The sequence below is a fragment of the Temnothorax curvispinosus genome, unplaced genomic scaffold (genome assembly GCF_003070985.1).
Source record: "Temnothorax curvispinosus isolate PA1 unplaced genomic scaffold, ASM307098v1 QBEX01001666.1, whole genome shotgun sequence".
Taxonomy (NCBI): domain Eukaryota; kingdom Metazoa; phylum Arthropoda; class Insecta; order Hymenoptera; family Formicidae; genus Temnothorax; species Temnothorax curvispinosus.
In genome coordinates, this window is record NW_020211446.1 from 45,787 (window position 1) to 66,225 (window position 20,439).

At 36.5% G+C, this 20,439-nt stretch overlaps 1 protein-coding gene and 1 long non-coding RNA gene across 4 annotated transcripts in view; one reads left to right on the forward strand and one right to left on the reverse strand.

Moving 5' to 3' along the window:
• LOC112467702 (maternal protein pumilio-like) overlaps positions 1–17,917 on the forward strand; it is a 52,825-nt gene extending 34,908 nt beyond the window's left edge. For both annotated transcript variants that reach the window (XM_025036438.1, XM_025036430.1), the window contains 5 exons: positions 10,603–10,747; positions 14,509–14,620; positions 15,078–15,177; positions 15,279–15,409; positions 17,530–17,917. In XM_025036438.1, the coding sequence (XP_024892206.1) occupies positions 10,603–10,747; positions 14,509–14,620; positions 15,078–15,177; positions 15,279–15,409; positions 17,530–17,902 (861 nt within the window). In that variant the 3' untranslated portion in view covers positions 17,903–17,917. The remainder of the gene's footprint in view (positions 1–10,602; positions 10,748–14,508; positions 14,621–15,077; positions 15,178–15,278; positions 15,410–17,529) is intronic.
• On the reverse strand, positions 6,662–8,037 carry LOC112467715. Of its 2 annotated transcripts, none has more exons than XR_003042303.1 (4): positions 7,684–8,037; positions 7,426–7,515; positions 7,267–7,338; positions 6,662–7,187 (listed from the first exon to the last, which is right to left on the reverse strand). It is a non-coding gene; the product is annotated as an uncharacterized LOC112467715 (long non-coding RNA). The 2 variants fall into 2 exon arrangements; XR_003042305.1 differs by having other exon boundaries at positions 7,258–7,338.
• Positions 17,918–20,439: the final 2,522 nt, after the last annotated feature.

Here is a 20,439-nt window from a genome sequence, read left to right on the forward strand (position 1 = left end):
GCAACAAAAACATTTTACTTTACACACATGTAGCTATCGTTTGACAAAGCAAAAAAAATTGAGGATCCGGTAGTTTTGAAATTAAGTTCAAAACATCACCGGATCCTCAATTTTTTTTGCCTTGTCAAACGATAGCTACATGTGTGTAAAGTAAAATGTTTTTGTTGCAAGATTAATGGGAAGACTCAAATCGTGCACACCGTCAACTGCGAATCATCGCGCGTCGAGGGGAGTGGGAGGCGTATTTTTCAAAAGAAATGATTTTTTAATTTTTTTGTGAATAGATAAGAGATAAATAAATCCATATGCCAAATTTCGCATTGATCCGTTGTATAGTTTCTTCACCAGAAAATTAAAAAAACGATAAATTTAGCGAAAAAAAAGAAACTTCCCCCTTAAGTTGACGCCTCGAAAATCGAGCCATTTGAACCTCACATTCGGCAAAGCTTAGACATTTTCAAAGTTTATTTTCAAAGAATATCTTATTTATGTTGAACGAAATATCAGACATGAACGCAGATATGTTTCTCACACAGTTTTTTACGTTATGATAATAATAATAATAATAATAATAATAATAATAATAATGATAATGATAATAATAATAATAATAATAATAATGACAATGATGATAATAATAATGATAATGATAATAATAATGATGATGATAATGATAATGATGATAATAATAAATAATAATAATAATAATAATAACAATAACAATGATAATAATAATAAATAATAATCTTTATTAACGGGGAAAAAATACTCTTCACACTATTAACCCTCAGCGTTTTTCACTGGGAGAACTAGTGCGCATCGAGTGCGCACTCGTCGCAGGCAACGTGTTTCACTGGGCGTTTCGGTGCGCGAAAACAGTGCGCGCTGTTTTACTGGAAAGTCTAGTACCGAGTTTTTGCACTATAGTGCGAGAATTCGGTATCAAATGGTATCAAATACATCAGCACAATGTGCCACAAAACCGCACTGAGATGGCATTGAGAATAATGGACGTGTTTAGTTGGGAGTGCAAAAAACTCGCACTTTCAGTGCACTCCGCGGCAGTGTCGCCTGAACTCGACAAGTTTCCAGTGCGCACTCAGTTCTGCCCAGTGAAAAACGCTATCAGTTACCTCTGAGAGATTCTGCACGTTTTTTAAAACTCGACCCTTTTTGAACGCGCAGTGGGGGGGGGGGGACTTTGGACCAGGGGGAGAAAAAAGTTTGAAGGTTCTAGTACTAGCCTGGCCACTTGCGAGAGTCAGTCCGGTCGAAGCAGCCGCGGCAGAAAGTGAGAAGTGGGCTTTCTGAGGGTCCCTCAGACTCTGGTGAGGTAACTGAGGTTTAACCAAATCCGGACTATTAATGAAGTAATTGAGGAGCTTAAAAATGAAAGTAAGGTCAGAGATCAATCTCTTATTTAGCATACAGTGAGAAAAAGAAAACATACATTTTACAAAATCTAATACGAAGAGTGTTTTTATATCAAGTTGAGACTCTAAATTTATTTATTAATTGATATTACGAGAGTAGTCGAGAAAACTAATAAAAATATAGATACCGAGTCGCTCATAAGAAATCTACCCTATTTAAATAATTGCTCGAAGAGATCATTAATCGATTAATACAAGAATTTGTCTCATACAAAGTACGGTGCTGCTCGATATGAAAGATGGAGTACTGTCTCAAATCTCTAGTTAGAATGTTAAAATTGATATTTCTTAACAAATTCGGACCATCAATAAAGTAATTGAGAAGCTTAAAAATGAAAGTAAGGTCAGAGATCAAGGGTGTTCTAAAGAGTTAGTTAAAATGTGACGAAGTTGATGAAAATTTAATATCATATTGTGTATTTTCTTTCAAAGTTTGGGGTCAAATTTCAAATCAATTTGCAATTTAGATAAAAAGTTATCAATTCTTGAATATCCGTTTTACAAAGGGTTTTACAGAGAAAAGTGTAAACATTAAAAAATGTTACCAATATAATAATATTTTTATACACAAGCAGATCATCAACAAACAAAAATATAGCAACAAAATTTGAAACGATTTACAAGAATTTTTTTTTGAAATTTTTTTTTGAAAAAATTAGTAACAGTTATTTACAGTCACTAAATTTACGTCTTTTACATTCTATTAGATGTTTCGTAACTATTTATATACATTTTTTTGTCTTTGGATCCCTGGAGAATTAATATCAGAGTTTTTAATATTTCCTGCATACTTTGGTTGGGACGGTGCCTATAGAACATCCTTAAGGAGGGTGGTTACTCAAATCAATTTGATAAGAATTAGTTCAAATTTATGGAAAATATTCGTTTATGGAAATCTATCGTCCATGCCAAAGTTGAAGATAATTGTCTGCATGGTTGTCGAGTAATTAATTATTGAAGTTATATTCTTGTCTCTCTCTTATACATGGGCAACACAGCAAAAATGTTACCTAACCTGTAACGTAACTCGAAAGCATATTAAAAATGATAAGAATTTAATGAAAATAGGTGCAAATAACTTTTTACATATTTAGGAAGAACTTCTCGAGGACTGAAATGATTCGTCTTTATAGTTAACAAGAAAAAAAAATAGGACCACATTTATTATTTTCACATTTCAACGTGGATAATGTATTTGGGTTTTAATTGTACAAACAACTCTTTTTAAACCTTAAGAAACAGCAATTGAATGCATTCTACATATTTATTTGCTAAAATTCGTTTATTTCACGCGACGAAAATCTAACCTACATGCTTTTTTTCTGCCGCGCCGTCTGCCCCGCAGCGGGACGCTGACCAACCTCCTTAACCCGTTGTGGTCACATGGGGTCCAGTGGACCCCAGGCTTTTTTTTTTAAGTATACTATTTTGAGAGTAAAACGCAGGTAGTTTTTTTGCTCTATCTTAAAAAATTTTGATGAATATTTTTGTGAAAAAAAGTCAAATTTCTCGAAAAAAAATTTTTTTTTTGCGTTTTTTGAACATAAAAAAATTTTTTAAATTATTGGATTATAAAGAGGAAGTCATAAACTAAATTCCAGTTCAAGGTTTGAGTCGATACATCAAAAAGAACGCAAATGGCAACTGTTGTGGGGCCCATTGGACCCCATGTGACCACTACGTTATTTTTAAGAGGTGTGACTACAACGGGTTAAGAAGGTTTGTCGCATGTGCTATGTATAATATATTTTGTTTTCTTGATTAAACACAGTGTAAAGCTAGTCTTAGAAATGATTCATAAACAACATGTTACCATTGGGACAGAAAAAGCATAAAAATCGCAATTTTGCCCCATTTTTGTATTTGATATTGTTTAAATAAATTATTTAAAAAAATATAACAAAAAATTAAAAAAGTAATTGCAATTTTTGATGTAATAAAAGTGTACCATAAAAATTTCATTTATTTTTACTGTACAGGATCAGAGATACGTAATATGATATTTACATGGGGAGTATATATGTTACAGTTAAAACCCGAAATCCGTCAAAACCCGAATTTACTGGTAAATTCTAGTTTTAACTAAGCCAGCTTGGCAATTTGCGTTCTAACTGAAATAATTTAGTCAAAACTAGAATTGACCGAATGCTTTAGTATGTTCGCGTTCTAACTGAAAAAATTTAGTAAAAACTAGAATTAACCGACTGCTTTAGTAAATTTGCGGTCTAACGTGTTTCTCTTAGGGCCAATTTCACCAACCACAGTTAGCTTAACCGACGGTTAAAGTTAGCAGGATTGACCAATAGAAAGCAGGGTGGATTCATTTCTATTGGTCAATTCTGTTAACTTTAACCATCGGTTAAGCTAACTGTGGTTGGTGAAATTGGCCCTTACAGTCAAAACGCGAAATCTCTTAATCGGTTATGCTATACATACATGTGTTACGCCCAAACATCGAAATCGCTCAGTGAGCGAAAAAAAACATCCACAACGCGATGTGTGCATTTGAGAAACGTCCACGACGCGTTCTGCATAACTTGCATGTACTTTAAGTTATAAAGCGAGATCCACGCTGCCTACCGGCGGAGGTGGGTGCGGGAGGGGGGCCGAAGGCCCCCCCTTGCACCCCCCCCAGCGTGCGTGCGTGCGTGTGAGACGCGCTTTAAAAGTATTTAAGTGTTTAAAGGGCGTCACACACACACACACACACACACACACACACACACACACACACACACACACACACGCGCGCGCGCGCGCGCGCGCACGCACGCACGCACGCACGCGGGGGGTGCAATGGGGGGCCTTTGGCTGCCCTCCCGCACCCACCTCCGCCGGTAGGCAGCGTGGACCTCGCTTTATAACTTAAAGTACATGCAAGTTATGCAGAACGCGTCGTGGACGTTTCTCAGATGCACACATCGCGTTGTGGACGATCAGCACCGTCTACAACTGTACTGACTTGCACGACTGCACGTATTAGACAATTGACTAGCGCGCCGGCGACACGTTAGAACGCGAATTCACTAAGAGCAATCAGTCAATTCTAGTTTTAACTAAATTATTTTAGTTAAAACGCGAATTTACAGTAAATTTGAGTTTTGACGGATTTCGGGTTTTAACTGTAACATATATATATACATATATGTACGCACACGCACGCACGCATACACACACACACACACACACACACACACACACACACACACACACACAAAGAAATTCTGTAAATTACAGCTTTATCTCTCTGTTTTGACATAAGCGATATCCTTAATCTTCTATTCTCTAAAGTAAGGTAGAGGTACGAATACCCGGACACAAGCATAGGAAATGTACCAATACCTGAACACGTATCTGTGTCTGGATATCTTTAAAAATATATAAATTTATGAAAATAAACGCTTGGATATTATAACTGAAGTTTCAAATTACAAGAAAAAATACTTTTATCTTTGATCTTAATTCACGTTATACTTATAAATAATAAAGGTGTCCGGATATAGGTACATGTCCGGGTATTGGTACCTTTACCTTAAACATATTGAGTCTTTCTGATGGTACAGTACTCATGCATGACAGGTGATTGATATGGGATGCTTATGCAGTAGGCAACCAGACGTAAGAATTTGTGCTACACATGTTCAATCAAAAATACGATGGTGATTATAATAAGGAGACCAAACGATAGAGCAGTACTTTCTAACTTAAAACGAACTGAAGTGCAATATAATAATTTTAATGTGGTTATAGGGGAGACCGGGAATATCTGTCTACAATTTACGCTTTTTTTTCATGTTTACTAAAAACTAATAAAGATATTTGGCTGAACATTTTAATGGTGCGAGCTTTCTACAAAATAGTTATTTGTGTAACAAGTGCGGGAAGTTGAGAATTGGACATAAGTGCGGAGTGACGCACGAGCCGAAGGCGAGTGCGTCCACTCCGCACGCGTGTCCAATTCTCAACCCGCACGTGTTACACACACTATTTTATATCACAAGTGCGTCTAAAGTTTAAAAAAGGACTTGCAGGGGCGAGGGGAGGGGCGAAGCCCCCCTGAGCTCTTAAAGAAGGTCTTGCGGGGAGCTATTTCTCCCAACGAGAGGGGGCGAAGCCCCCCGAGTTGGGAGGGGGGTCCGGGGGGGCGAAGCCCCCCCGAGTCGAAAAGTTGGGCGCAGGCGGGAAGGGGGGCGCGGGGGGGAGGGGCGGAGCCCCTCCCCCCGCCTATGATAAAAGCAACGTTTATTACAGGAGCAAATATGTAATAAGAATGTAATAAGATGTAATAAGAAAGAATGTAATAAGATGTAATAAGAAAGGTGAAACAACATTACGTATGCACAGTAGTCCAATGTCTTAACCAATAAGAATTGAATCAAAATGCTCGTAGGCTCGAAGCGTCTCCGTTTCACAGTTGCCTTTGCAGATTAGGTTTTCGCCGGCTCGTAGCTCGAGGGAACGGTGCCGGCACGTGCCGGGCTTCCCGACGATTCGCGTTTCGTTCCCGGAAAACGCGATCTCGACGACGGACGGTTTATCGATCGTCCTGGCGTGCGAATCCGCGCGACACACGTGCACACACATACACATCCGCTACGCGACTCCTCGACGATTTCGGGTACACGAGAAATTTTACATTGAGTCAGTCTCGGTTTCTGGCGTTTCTGAGGTTATGTCTGAGTATCGCTGTGGTAATTCGCGTAGACATCTTGCAGCGCACGGAAACACGCGTAGTGTTTCGCGTAGTGCGCCGCGAGATGTCGTTAAGAACATGTCAGAAATCAGGGACACTAGTCAGAAATAAGAGGACTCTAGTGGGAAAGACACAGAATGAGTGGGGAAAATAAGGAGAGTGTTGGCAATGAGTCGTGCGGGAATGAAATTTCTCACTATATTTCCGCACTAGTGCGGGAATATAGTGAGAAATTTCTCATGCATGGAATTGGCTACTTCGCACACAGATGGCGCGCACGGAATGGGCCACTTTCGATGCACGTGTGATATAAAAGTAATTATAGTTCATCTTATTTTAACATTTTAAAAAGATGAATTATTTAAGCAGACCAATCGAGCGTAGGCAGATGGGCTCGTATGCGGGGCTATCTGGTCACATTTGAGGGACTATTTGTCCATAATAAAAAACGTTATATTATTTTTTATACTTATTTATAATATTATTTATTATTAATATGTAATATTGAAAAAATTACCCACTCTCTAAAAGAGAATCAGTGTATTTTTACTGAGAAACAGTAAATAGTCACTGATTGAAGCAGTTATAAGTATACCACTTAGAATCAGTGACATTTCACTGAAAGAATTAGTTATTAATATCTGTTTCAATCAGTAATATTGGACTACTAGAAACAGTGACTTAAAACAGCAAAATCAGTAATGTGAGCTGATTAAATCAGTAATATTGACTATTTTAATCAGTAATATTATACTACTAAAACAGTGACTTTGAGCAGCAAAATCAGTAATGTGAACTGATTAAATCAGTAATATTGACTGTTTTACTCAGTAATATTGGACTACTGGAAACAGTGACTTTGAACAGCAAAATCAGTAATGCAAGCTGATTAAATCAGTAAATGTCCCAGCAAACAGTAACAAAAAGTAATAACCTTAATACGTGTTATAATTTTTTATTCAACAATGTAATTGTTACGTACAAAATGTTTACAGAATGAAGTCAATTAAAAATTAAACATTCCTCAGCTTACGAGCTTGTGCCTCTATGTTTGTTCCTTCCTAAAAAAAGATTTTTCTGTGTGTTAGCAAGTATTAATATATATAATATATAACTTTTAAATGCACTAACCAAACTTACAGGCCATATCTGTATTAACGAAGAATTTGGAAAAATAGGAGGATCATCATGTTGTCCTTTATCAATGTTCTTCTGAAATTAAATATTCAAATATTTGAATCGTGTTTTAACAATCAATTTATACTAAGAAATTATAAGAATAAGAAATAAAAGACTTACTCCTTTTGATAAGTTTCCAACGATAACCGAGATTAATAATCTTATTCTGTTTGCTGTTCAGTTCTCTCGTTCAATACGCCGTGGTTTATGCTGAAAATGAAAAGGGAGAAACAGTCTCTAGTTTATCGCGCTTTACTATGGGCCCGTTGGGCCTCCATCTTTGCCCCGTTGGCAAACTATAACCTCGCCCCGTTGGGCCACCGTACTCGTCAGTACCCGCGGTAAATGAACTACAGCTCAAGAAGCTTTCGTACTTACTTTTAACCTCACCTTTTTCGCAAGCACGCTTAGCTCAGTACCGCAGTTTCTCTCATTCTTCGTAATGTACACTTAGCACCGCTTCGTCCTTCGTCACGTATACTTCGTTCTCGTCTTCTGTTTCACACATCACTGAGATCACAATCCTGTTCCGCTTCCTCGCACCATCAATCAGTATTACCAACAGATAACTGATTTTACAGTAACATCTTACTTTCACTGACCATAATCAGTGAAATATAAGATAAAGAAACAAAAAGTAAACATTCTACTGAAGTTCAGTGAAATACTCACTGATTCTCAGTGAAATCTTATTTTACTGTTTCAATTAGTGATATTTTCACTGATTCTACTTTAGAGAGCAGTTGAAACAGTCAGAGCAATAATAGGAGTTTTGTGTAGATTTTCTGATAGGATTCCTGCGTGGAGCTGGCTTTTCTTTATATTCAGTGGCATGAAACTGATTTTGAGTTTGTTGCAAAATCAATATGAGTTTCTTTTATTCTTTTAATTCTTTAATCCTTTTTTTTTGCATTTAAGACCTTTACTTTTTTCTCAGTAGCGTTTGAAATTAAAAATACTAAATAATTTAAGACAAACTGATATATCTACTTGACGTGTATTTTTAAAATAAGAATTTTGTGACAATTCTTGAGTCGCAGGATCAAGTAGCTGCTCGCAGGTCACTTTTTTACAATAGCGAATGTGACTTCGAACATTTATTTCGAATTCTAACGTTTTTTTTTGCGAAAAGATTTTCGCTCGATTTTTATTTTTTTTTAATCGCTATAATTTTATTGGATATGTCTATCTTATCCGTCTTTCTTTTAGTTACGCACAATTATCTATGTATAAAAGAACAATCCATCATTGAAGTGCGTGGACACATTGCCCCATTAAAAAGAAGGCCCAGCCCTGACCACATTTTTCAGTCTTTAGCATGTTGCGGATTTTAGATTATGCGGAATTAAGGCTTCTGTATGGTCACCGCGGCCATATTGGATTCTTACTATCGAGGCGAGGAAAACACCCAATTTTGTCGTGTATGCCATTTTCAAATAAAAAGACATTTCAATAAAACATCACTATATGATCGAAAACTACCCTTTTCTCTCGACAATAAACAAACAGCCATAAAACGAAGCCTAAACATACGGGAAAAACAGCCGTTTAATCGAAAGGAGGTGAAAACGTTCTTTCTGCATGCAAATCTTACTTTTCGGTCAATTTTACGACTTTCACGAATACGTTAAACGTTAGAGCACAAGCACAGAGCGAATAATGAAGAAATAGCATGCACAACAAAATAGGTTGTCAACATATCATAAAGGACAGAATTCTCCATTGGAGAGAGTTCTGATTTTTGCCGCGACGGTACGTCGCCACCGTCAACGCAGAGTTCTCGGCTCAGGGACCAGGCGCCTTAAGATTTGACGCTTCTTACATCTGATATATAATTATATATTAAGTGATAATATTATAACTTGTTTGCTTTAATTTGAGTTAGTTAAACTACTGTTAAACTATCTAGTTAACTACCTAGTTAAACTACTGTTAAACTGCCTAATTAAACTACTGTCGCACAACAATTTTTTCAACCGTCGAAAAAAGTTAATAATTGTTTTCGCTTTTTTTGCAACGCATAGTATGTGTGAAAAGCAGAGAACAAAAGGTTTTGAATCTCTTATGTAGAGCTTTTTTCAGTTAGTTGTTGGAATGGTAGAGATATCTATTTTTTAACACCTGAGATAGCAGTACTATCTCATATAGCTCTTATAGCTCCGATCTCTATTCTTAAATGAAAATGAACTTAAGCGTCTTATAAGCAGATGAAACTATTAATTGTATGTGTGTGTTAAATGATAAGTCAGCACTAAGACACCGAGATCACGAGCGTCGCGTACTGCTGAGAGAGGCGAACCATCAAGAGTATAATTATATAAATAGGTATGACACCAGATCTAAAAATATAAGCCATGTTGTCATAAAATCGCATCAGCAGGTCCATCAATCTGTCGATACATTTTAAGAACATCAGCATATAACAAGCAGTAGCAATATTAAAAATATTATGTTAGACAAATTCTTTAATATTAAAGGAATAGACGAGAGATTTTACGAATTTTTGTTAAACGAGCTTGATGGTAAATAAAAATATTTGTTTATTTTAAATTAATATTTTATGATGACCAGAGTGTTTATTTAATTTATTCTTTCTGACGTTGTAATTTAGCATAGTTGCGGCGAGAGATCAAGAGTCTTGAATCTGTGGATTCAATTTTCTATTTTTTTCTGAGACAGATAGCGTAAAAAGTAATGCAAAATTAATAGAACTTAAGATCTGACGTAAGATGTAAAGTGGCGGTGTACATTATTGAAATCGGTCTCTTACAAATTTTTTAGTTTTCACGAATTTTGTTCATGTGGAAATAGACTTATTATTCGTATTTGACAATTGCGTCAATGCGGGTTATCGATTCCGTAGCATCTGTCTCTGAAACATTTTCCTCGTTCCGAAATATAGGTACAGAACGGCGTAAATATATATATTTTCAAGAGCAGAACTATGTATGAACACGTGTGGGTGCGTGCACGATGGATCAGTGGGGCGCGATGTTAATTACACCGTTACGCTTATTGCGGAAGCAGAATTTCGCCGATGCGTTGCTAGAACGGGTAATGTGGTGCATTACGGAACCGTTAATCTTGTCTCTTGGAAACTTTTAATTTTCTAATGCAAGTGGCCGTTTCTTCGTATCTCTTTACTTTCCTAGGAAAGAGGGAGGAGCGCTATAGGAAAAATAGATATATATAAAGAAATGAGAGAACTCCTGTGGGAGTTTCGTGTCAACACGCGTGCTTCAGGGTGTTCACTGACCTCCGAATGCTCACGATCTGTTCTCCTTTTTTATGTTTCAGATCGCTCCCTCGACAAAAAAGCTCTGGGGCGTGGACGAGGGCGGCTCCAAGGACGAAGGGGGTGTAAAAGGCGGTGGGACCCTGCTTCACCTGGGCGACCACCCGACCACCATGTGGCGAGATTCCACCTGGAGCACGACATCAGGTACGAGCCGCGCGCAATCAAATTGTTGATGCGTCGTCTGTTTAGCGGGATTTCAATCGGCGCGGACGACGGAAGTGCTTACGAAGCTCGAGCACGATCGAGTGGAGTAATCTGAACGTTCGTTTGGTTAAGCACAAGGGTCGCAAACAGCCGACGCGGAACGCCTACGCTGGTTACATTCGTGTATTGTACGCGAAACGCAGCACCCAGTAGTGTCCTATTATTGCTATAGCAACGTTGATGACAATTTCAAGTAATTCCAATGTTACATGTCTATTCGTACAACGCGATTTACTTCTTTTTCACGCGTTACGTGCTCCAAGAAGCGCTAACAGCCGAAAAAGTCAGCGCTAATAAGAGCTGAATCGTATTCTTATGTAGTTCGAATGGAAACTTAAACTTTGTTGTTAGTTTAACGGTCGTTAACGGAGGGAGATTGTCAAACTGGATCGGAAGAATCGCCTTCGGCGTTAGAGGAGTGCGCCGATCGATCATAGACCCATTGTCTTTGTTTGCGAAAGGCGACATATCTGTGTAAGAAATACGGGATACGAACCGATGCCGCGTATTTTACGTCGAGCACGCTTATTGATTGATACAGCAGTACAAGAACAACATGTAGATATAATACATATACGCAGCTCGCTCGCCGCCGTCATCGTCTTCCGTTGAAGGGAGGTCGGTAGGGGAAGAAGGGGGTAGAAACCAAGCTTTTTCACAGCGCACTTGATCGATTAAATGACAACATTGACTAAATTGAAAATAATAATTTTGAAAGCTCTTTTCATATCATTTCTTCTTTAATTCTCTCGAGATAGGATTTTTTTGTAATTTTGCATTTTGTCTTACGATATATTTTTAAAAATATTTTATAATTTAAACTTAATGGGATCATCTAAAAGATAAAAATACCTGGAAATTTTTAGCGTCTTATATTTCAAATTGAATACGGGGAGGAAATATTTTACGGATATTTTTTATGAAATATTTAGATGTTTGTCATTTCTGGAGTTGTTACTCTAATATTTAACCACAATTATACTTGATAGCGTGACATTTTCACGTGATAATTGATATGATAATTGGTTTAGCCGTTTGATCGACTAAACATGTGATACGTTAATAAGCAAGGTAACATATCCGCAACGTATAGTTTCAAGAAGAAATTCCTTTTTGTTGATATCTTAAATAGTTCTAAGCGCATATAGTAGATTGTTTGCGATGACTAATGCTGTATGTCACTTCCTTCGGTCGTAAAACGTATAATCATATTGTCGTATGCTAAATGTTACCGGATGCTGTCTAATATAACGCATAATAAACGCTTGTTATGTGATTCGAGATCTGGTTCTTCAAATTGCAACTCTTACGCGAGTAAAACGCAAAATATCGAAAATCTGAATCAGTTGAAAAAAAAGAGGAAGATATTCGTCTAAAAGTTGAAGATGATAAAAACATTTGGAAGCATTTATAATTTTGTATATATGCGATATTTCCATCGCTAAATATTTTAAGTTTTTCCATTTCTCATAAACTTTTAAATAATTTAGAAACATATAGAAAATAAATAATAATGACATTTAAGTATAAGAATTATATATAGCAGGCAATATCACAAATCTACTTGTACGTTAATCAAGTCTTTGAACTCCAAAATTCTGGAATGCTAAAAGGATGTAAATGTTCAGACACAATGCGCACTTTTTAAAAATACTTTCAGAAAGCGCATGTATCACAATTACATGCTGTGCACATTTGGCCTTATGTAGATTTTGACACTTATTACATTCACAATCAGTAGATATTTTTAAATCAAATAGATTTGTCCAAATACTTTCATCCCTTTACTTTAACACACAAGCGTTCCAATATTCACTGCCAGTATTGAAAATCTATAGTTTACATTTTACATTACGTATGCTATAGATTTTCAGTACTGGCAGTGCATATCTACTGTTTACACTTTTATGCTAATGTTTAATTGGTGCCACAAATAAACACAAATATTTGCGTGAGTCTCTGAATCATGAATGCACAATATCATATGTGATTCGTCTGATCTAAAAATATCTAATAAATTCGTATTATATAAATATTAAGATTTATGCGATGCCAGTGTATATACAGGGTGTACTCATAATGTATACACCGGGTGAAACACCTGATTTTTTTGCAAGTGCGGTACATACATATACTAGAAGCGGCGATTGTGGCTGTGGATTGTGAATGTAAATATAAATATAGTTGTTGACATGATGTGAATGTAGCGATGAAAGTGACAGTCGTGGCCCTGGCAGTGAATGTGGCAGTGGATGTAGATAAGGATGTGGATGCGGATATGGATGTGGATGTAGATGTGGATGTGGGTACGGATACAGATATGGATGTGGGTATGGTGGTGGTGGCGGCGGTGGTAGCGGCCGTCATGTGTGCGTCACACCGCGATAGGTGCAACGCGGTTGTTGCTATGGCGACAGACGCCCGGCATCAGAGGCGGCAGGCGGCAGTAGGGGCAACGTCCCAATGCCCAGGATCGTATCTACTGATCCACCCCGTTAGCGAGCACCCCGAGCGACCATCAACCCCCCGACCGTCGTCCAGCTGGGCCGCCGCACCGTTGTATTGGCGCCGCGCGCGTGAAAGCGCGGAACAAACTTCTCTATCTATGGAAGCCCTCAACGGAATCTTGTTCGATAATGCTCATGACCGTAGTTGCTTCTCGACACTGGCAAATTGGTGTTTGAATAAATTCCATCGTTTTCTCCTTTTGTCTTCCTCTCTCTTTCCGTATCGATAAAGTTTTCTTGATAGACACCCGTCGTCAAATTCAGAATCCAATGAGACCTTTTTTTTTATCCATGAGTGCGAGTCAACGAATCAGATTTGTTAAAATATCTTTTGAAAATGTGTCTCGTAATTGAGTAGCATCCGTATTTTTTCGAAGTGTCTTAAGACTCTTCAAGTTTTTCATCGCAGCTATCACAGGACCAACGAAAAAAGAATTTACTTTTGATGTTGTAATCCAATATAGCCGCAGAGAAGAACACTCTGGATTTTTAGAAAATAAAGATTACTTCTATCGTTTTGAATAAATTGTGGGAAACTTTCTAACATGTAACATGTAATTTTCTCTCGGTTTTTTTTGCACGGCATCTGTTTTTGTAGAACTCAAAAATATAATGATGTATAGTAGAAGCGCGTGTAGATATAAAACTGAATTAAAAATTATTGCGAAATTATGTACAAATTGTAGGAGAAGGCTATTTCTCAATGATATGTATTCCGTGTATCGTTGGAGCGCGATAGGTTTGTTTTATATATATATATGTGTGTGTGTGTATGTGTGTGTGTCTATTGATTCTCCTTTATATTGACTCGTAGTTATGTTGAAAGCATCAGACATATATACACTGGTATTTTTTTGTATATCGAGAACACATTTTTTTATCGTTATTTATACAATCCTTATATTTAATTCGATTGGGAACCGGATAGGTTTTTCGACAACTTGTATGTGACTGAGAATTCTCAAATATATAGAGAAGTATTTTAGGAAAAAGCCGATATCTAAGGACGAGAAATCAAGTTTCTCGGTTTCTACAAATTATAATATACACAGTCGATCAAAGAAAAGTATTCGCCATTGTTAGAGCTCTAACTTGAATCGTGCTAACTCTTCTGTCTTGAAGAGAGATGCTTCTGTATCACACAAATAATCTAACGTAAATGTAAATATTGTCATGTACGTTTGTCCTTTACAGATCATGCAGTGTCACAGCCAATTTCAATGGGTACGGGCAGACGTGTGGGAGTTGGAACGGGATATCACCACCAAGCATCAGAAGTCGGGACAGTACTTAGTCCTAGAAGCAGGTTCGTGTGTTATATTGTTGTCTATTTCTCGGGTATTATGCGTTTTTGTAGATACTAAACGCCAAAATAAAATATTTGCCCCGATATTTGCCCCGATGTCGAGGTACTGATAACTTCTACTTGTAAGAAATTGAACATGAAAGTCTTTACGAATTAGAGTTTGAAGATTACATATCTGCATATACACATGATAAAATCTTGTATTTTTTTTACCAAGTTGGTTTTATTCTAATAAAATTTTAACGAAAGAATCGTTAAATGATTATAATGATTAATGTTAAAGTTATACAAGAATTGTCACGGCAAAATTTTTGTAGAAAGAGAATCGACTATAAATTCGATAAAAGTATGTATAACCAAGAGAAAGATTTTGAAGCCTCTGTTATATTTTTATTAATCCATGCTTGTGTGTTATTCTGATAGCGATATTATTGATAATGTATTTTCTTTCTTGCAGCGAAACAGGTGGTTTGGGAGTTAAAATGGTTGAATACGTTCTTGGATCGAGTCCCACTACACCAAAAGATTTGGAACCGCGAATGGTTTCTCTGAGATTGGTGAGTACTACATGATGGCGTAAACTCTTTATTGTTAGCCTTTTAAGTTTATATGTACATATGTATAGGTGTTATTTTATTTTGGTTTTTTTTATATACAGAATACCGATGCAGACAAGAAAGAAAAAGAAAAAGGTTCGGCAAGTCCTTTTGATAGCACAAAGGATGATGCTGGGCCACAGGGTAATGGATTAGCGTCTCAAAACGGTTTAGACGACGACAAAGGATTTAAGTAAGTTCTATTTTTTGCTGATTGCACTATTTAATATCAAGTACGATATGTTCATTAGTATCGTGTACTTCTTTTCAAACACAGACCGACGTTCAAATGATTGATTTTATTCGTTTTTCGCAATATTTTAACGTTTAGAATTAATTATTTATGCAATTAATCTTGAAATTAAGACTTTTGGCGAAGTGATTAAATAACGAAAAATCTTTTGTATTTTTTTTATTTTTGTACTAATTTTTTTATTTTTATTTATTTCTGTCTTTCTAAAAAATAATCTTGAAAGAAAAGAAATATTAAAAAAAGAAGTTTGACAAATTACAACAAAAATTGTAGAATTTACAATAGTATCAGATATAAGCGTTTGAATAATTATCTAGCGCAGCGCAGCAAGAAATAAGATTTTTCACTATATCCTATTATATAGAGATATGTAAGTTTTTTATATATTGCATCTACTGTAATTATCGTAATAAAATAGCGTAATAGTGAAATAGTGAGCTGTCAAGGGAAAACTACACATGGCCAATGATATTACATTTTTTTCTTGTTTTCTTTTGCGATAGTTTTTTGCTCGATTCTCATTGTCAGTAATGTTGCGCCATCAGTAGCACACGACAGAAAGTACAATCGACAACGACGTTACCGACATTGTTTTTCTGTTTTTGTTGCATCTATGGGCCGATATCACAGTCTCCGATTAACGTGATCCTCCGATTAAACTCACTCTTCGTCTCTTTTTAGGGGGACAGTTAGAAAGAGATGCAGAGTGAGTTTAATCGGAGGATCACGTTAATCGGAGACTGTGATATCGGCCCTATTATGTGCTGTTCATTTGCACTCTACACGTATACACTCTGTACATGTCTATTTTTATTAAATTAATTTAATCAATTCAAATCTCAGTAATTCAAAGTTTTTGAAAAAACATTGGAAAGTTTGAGAATACGGTTTTAAATTTTACTTCTAAATCATAATTAATAAAAAAGAGGAAAACTTGAAATAGTTTCTAACGATAACTTTTTTTCGACCTTTTTTTAATAAGGATTTTCGCACGAAAAAAAAATGTATTAACAGCATCATTTTTTGTATTAATAGCATCAGTGTTATTGAGATAAAATTTATTGATGCAACATCAATATTAATGAAGAAAAAACATCAGATAATTTTAATAAATAATTTAAGCATTTGATCCAATAATATTCAATTGAATTAACTTGTGGCAGCCCGTGACGTTGACGTTTAATTGAATCAACTTCATTTTTTTCCCGTGCATATCAGATCTAAATGAAAAAATTATCGTTTGCATTCATACTCAGATTTTCTTAATGTATTGGAGAGGAAAATGATACGACCAATAGGAATGTTATTATCCATGTCATTATGATAATGATAGTTTACTGTTGACGGTCGTTGTTGACGTTTATACTTTCTTTTCTCACGAGAAAAGTAAGGTGAGTCGTCTAACCTGCGGATTGCATCCTGTTACGTACGTCACATTATGCAAAATGCACCGTTACACGACATATAATTGATTGCGTGGACTCTTGGGTTTAGCATTTTTTTGTGAAATTATTATTTTAGCGGATTTACTGTAAGGGTTTTCAACTTTTAACATATATGTATAATAGAAAATAAATTTTTTTGTATTTACTTTTAACCAGAAAATGATTCTGCTAATCAAAAAGAATAAGTATTATACATGATAAATCAGAGTTTGTTAGTCTAAATTTAATACTTGAAAAAGATTAATTTCAGAAAAGACATCGCACGTTTAAAAAATACTTTTATTACAAATCTGGAGCTTTGGAAATTAATTTCATGTTCGCTGAGCACACCGCGCATGTTCGTCATTCACAATGAGGTCCTTGACATTTACAATAAGAGCAGTTACCATTTGCAATTGCTCTTAAGAAAATTATGCCAGTTTCTTTATATAGAAAATAAAAATATGATTCTTACGCTTACTATCAACTTGTAGACTTGATAAACTATGACTAAATATTCATTATAATCGAGGCAGGCGAACAAAGCTATTATATAATCATCTTTTTGTATATATTTTAAGTTAGCTATGCTATAATCTTTACTTAGTCTGAATAATTTTTATATTTTTATTGCAGCCGCACACCCGGAAGCCGTCAACCATCACCGGGCGAAGAAGAATTTCAGAAGAATGCCGCCGCCACCCTGGCCGTGAGCGCCGGTGGTGGTGGCGTCGTCTTGCTGAAACCCGGGATCGACGTTGTTGGCAGCGAGGAACATTTCATGGCGGCATTTGCGCCGGCACCACCGCACCATCTGCAGCATCACCAAGCGCCGCCGACTCATCATCTACAACATCCGCACTCGCACACGGCAGCGCAACTCTTCGGGGCACAAGCCCCGCCGCCGCCGCAGGGTCCACCACCCTCGCAGCAACAGCAACAACAACAAGGTCCTCCGCAGCCGCAAGACACCTCCACGCACTTCGAAGTCCAAGTAAGTCTTGTTTGATCTTTCGTTTTTATTTTATTTTAGGCGCTACCGAACGGAGAGATACTTGTGCGTCCGTTGTCGCGCAACATGAAACAAACGAATGTTGTCGACATTATTTGGATATAAATCATATTAAAAAAAGGTATAAGAAAATTTTGTTGCAAATTCTGCAAACGCAGATTTCGAATTTGTTTTTTAGTTTTGGACCAATTGTCAAACAAATTGCGCGAATTTCCGACGTTATATTATTTGTGTTAGAGCGCTTACTATTTTGACACTAATTAATATTAAGAAAATTACAAAAATTATTAACTATTAAGTAACACGCAATGAAGTAATATGATAAAAACTCTAAATGGATCTAGAATAAAATATATGAAAGATTTTGACACTTGGTTAGATTGCCTTAATAGGTGTTTTATTTAGTTCTATTCTAGTTTAATTACATTAATACTTTATAATAACAAAGTCGTTCGCAGTCTGCGCTTAAATAGTAAATTCGTTAGTTATTCTAATTGAGTAGTAAGTGAAAAGTTTATTGAAGGAAATAGCCAATTGACAATATAGATTGTTATATAATTTAGTGCAAGAAGAATTGTTGAAAATTTATCTCCACATTTTATTTTACAAATAAAATTTACGATACGCAAAGTCTGAAATACCGCTTTAAAAGCGGTGAAGATTAAACTGACTATATACGAATATACGTTTGAATGTAGAATACGCCGATTGATATTATAAATTGCCTTATGTAGACCCGCGTAGCTTATTTATTCAAGGATTAAGCCGACTTTCATTCGCGATCGTTAAACGTTCCTTGTTTCAGCGTGAGAGTCTCTTAAGTATGAGTTGTATGTTGTCTGTTAAAAGTGGAAGTTTGTAGATTCTTCTTCACTATATTTTGCTTATTGATACTTGAAAGGATGGAGAATATGAATTTTGCATTTATACCCCTTACAATTATACTAATTTAATATTAATTAAATATACGTATAAGACAGGATAAAAAATATCCTTCCTAGTATTTATACGACCTAGTATTCATATTCAAGCGGATTTTCCTGGACGTTAATAATATTAGTTCACAAAGAATTCTTCTTAGACTTATAAAACAGTTACGATGCCACGTTGCAGTGCCGTAATGCAGTTATTACGGAGAGATTAATCTCTCGATTATGTTGTAAATGCTCATTCTTTTGAGGGCCACTCCTGATTTGTACCGCTTAGTTTTGTCGTCGCACTTTTCCCGCGCGCGGTCTTTCTTCCGAGAAAATTTTTCTAGTTCCGCCCGATTCCTCGAAGTTACTGAAGATTTCAAATGTAATCATGCAAAAGACATTGCGGAACTTGCCATAAAGCATCTAGCTTTTATCTGAACAATTGAGATACGGTTACCGTGTCTGAAAGACGGTATTGCAAAAACTCCCTATTGTTTTCTTTTTTTACGCAAAAATGAATTTTATTTGTCATGAATGTTTACCGTAAATGTTATATACATGTACAAAGATGAAGAAAATTTAGTTCAAAAAGAGAAGCAGATCCCGAGGAAAATTTAAAGAAACTGTAAATTTTATTTTGATAAGAAACAACAATTTAGTGTTCCTTACGTACTTACGAGATCGATACTGCGCTTATTCTAACAATATTTACAACAATTTTTAATATTGTTTTTTTGTAACAAATTATTATCACGACTGTGATTCCAGATCGGTCTGAATGCAAAATAGAATTCAAACGGGGAATTATTTTCTAGACTCAAGTCGCACAAGAAGGAGATGCGATTAAAGCATTACTATTTTCGATATATAGCCAACCCAGAGAAAATAGCTACGTAATAGCCGTAGTTTTGCACACGTGCGTCATGTGACGTCCTGTACACGTTCGTCCGTTCTCGATGACAGAACCGACTAGTTTGGCTTTGATTCGTACATTCATCTTTCTCGTTTCTTCATCTTTCATATGTAATCAGGCTGTATTATCAAATACAGAATGAGAGATAAATGTATCTCTCATTTATATGTTCCCGAAATGAAAATGACTCATTCTACCCCTCATTTTATTTTAGGATATGTCCTTGTCCGTTGCTTAATGACGTGAGAAACGAGATAGGCCACGTATGACATTTTAACTGACCGGGTACGCTTTTCGACCGCTACGCTTTTTGTCCGTCTTTTCGGCGAGTCGGCCGGCGAACACAATGATATCCTCGAGCGCGACCCTCGCGGCCTTGATAACGTGTATTCTCGAAGGCATACTTTTTCTATTTTACCTCACAAAAGCGACCCTCGGGTGTCGATAATCGTGGGTGGCGATTCGCGCGGGTTTTAAAGAGAAACGTGGCGGCCGGCGGGTGGCGGCTGTGGACGAACGTATAAATCATTGAGCGACAGCTCCTCGACGTGTCTACTTTGAGTGCCTATTCAGAAAATAGAACGGCAAGTATATTGGTACCACCGGAGCGTTCCTGCATCTCGTCAAGTGTTCGAATTCAGGCATGTCATGGAGCGTGCGCAGCCCGCGCATTCCTGCTGCGATATTAATTATACCGTTATTTA